Source organism: Morus notabilis, unplaced genomic scaffold, assembly GCF_000414095.1.
Source record: "Morus notabilis unplaced genomic scaffold, ASM41409v2 C11337334, whole genome shotgun sequence".
Taxonomy (NCBI): Eukaryota; Viridiplantae; Streptophyta; class Magnoliopsida; order Rosales; family Moraceae; genus Morus; species Morus notabilis.
In genome coordinates, this window is record NW_010385579.1 from 1 (window position 1) to 890 (window position 890).

The 890-nt window shown below is 42.0% G+C and overlaps 1 protein-coding gene across 1 annotated transcript; it reads right to left on the reverse strand.

Moving 5' to 3' along the window:
* Positions 1-129: 129 nt before the first annotated feature.
* LOC112094936 (glyoxysomal processing protease, glyoxysomal-like) lies at positions 130-701 on the reverse strand (the record flags this gene model as incomplete). The annotated part of the gene is made up of 3 exons (XM_024176636.1): positions 542-701; positions 407-453; positions 130-304 (listed from the first exon to the last, which is right to left on the reverse strand). Coding segments are annotated over exons 1-3 (288 nt in total), but the record flags the coding sequence as incomplete, so codon positions are not given.
* Between the last annotated feature and the right edge of the window lie 189 nt (positions 702-890).

An 890-nucleotide genomic window follows, 5' to 3' on the forward strand; every position in this document is an offset into this window, starting at 1 on the left:
AGGAATGAACTCAGGCCGGCCCTACAAAGTAATAAAAAGAAACAGAACACAACAAAATGCATTGAATACCAATTCCTCTTTCACAATTGAGCAAAAATGAGCAACACATAGTCTAAAAAAAAATTCGACCTGGGATATATTTTCTCTGTGTTTCAAAGAGAGAAACGGCTCAACAATCGACGCAACAGTCAGAACCAGCACCGGAAACCGATCGCCATCGCCGGATATATCCTTGGCAGTATCGGAATCGTAAAGGGAACGAGGCAACAGCATTCCTGAAGCTGACAGAGTTGTTCTCCCGGAGCTAAAACACACACAAAAGAATCAATAACAAACATATGTATGTGTATATATATGTGTGTGTGTGTGTGTGTGTGTGTACATATATATAACTAATTTGACTCACTGATAGTGGTGGAAAGCGTGGCTTCGCATTTTGAGGCCCTTTGGGTCCTGAAAATAGAAGAAGCTTCGGTAATAGTTGGTGATAAATCGAGAGGAGATTTACGCGAACAGGAGAGAGAGAGAGAGAAAGACTTACAGGGCCTTGGACTCTGACCATGACGGCCAAATTCCGAGCGGAATTAATGGTCTCCGGCGACCCCATACGGCGGAGATAAGATTGTCGTTTGGAGGGTCCGATTCCGGAGAAGAGAAATTCGCGAGGGCCTTCCTAATTCTTCTCCTGGTCTGGGTTTCGATTTTGGTGCGCCAATTTCTATTGTATTTTAAATGAAACACATAAATATACAAGACAAAATTGATGCCGTCATCGATGTGGATAAGACTTACACGACGTCGTTTATCTCGCATTATTTCCGTTGTATCATTACAACGCCGTCCTATGAATTATGATGGCTAATATGCTTATCCACAATGTTATTTTTCTT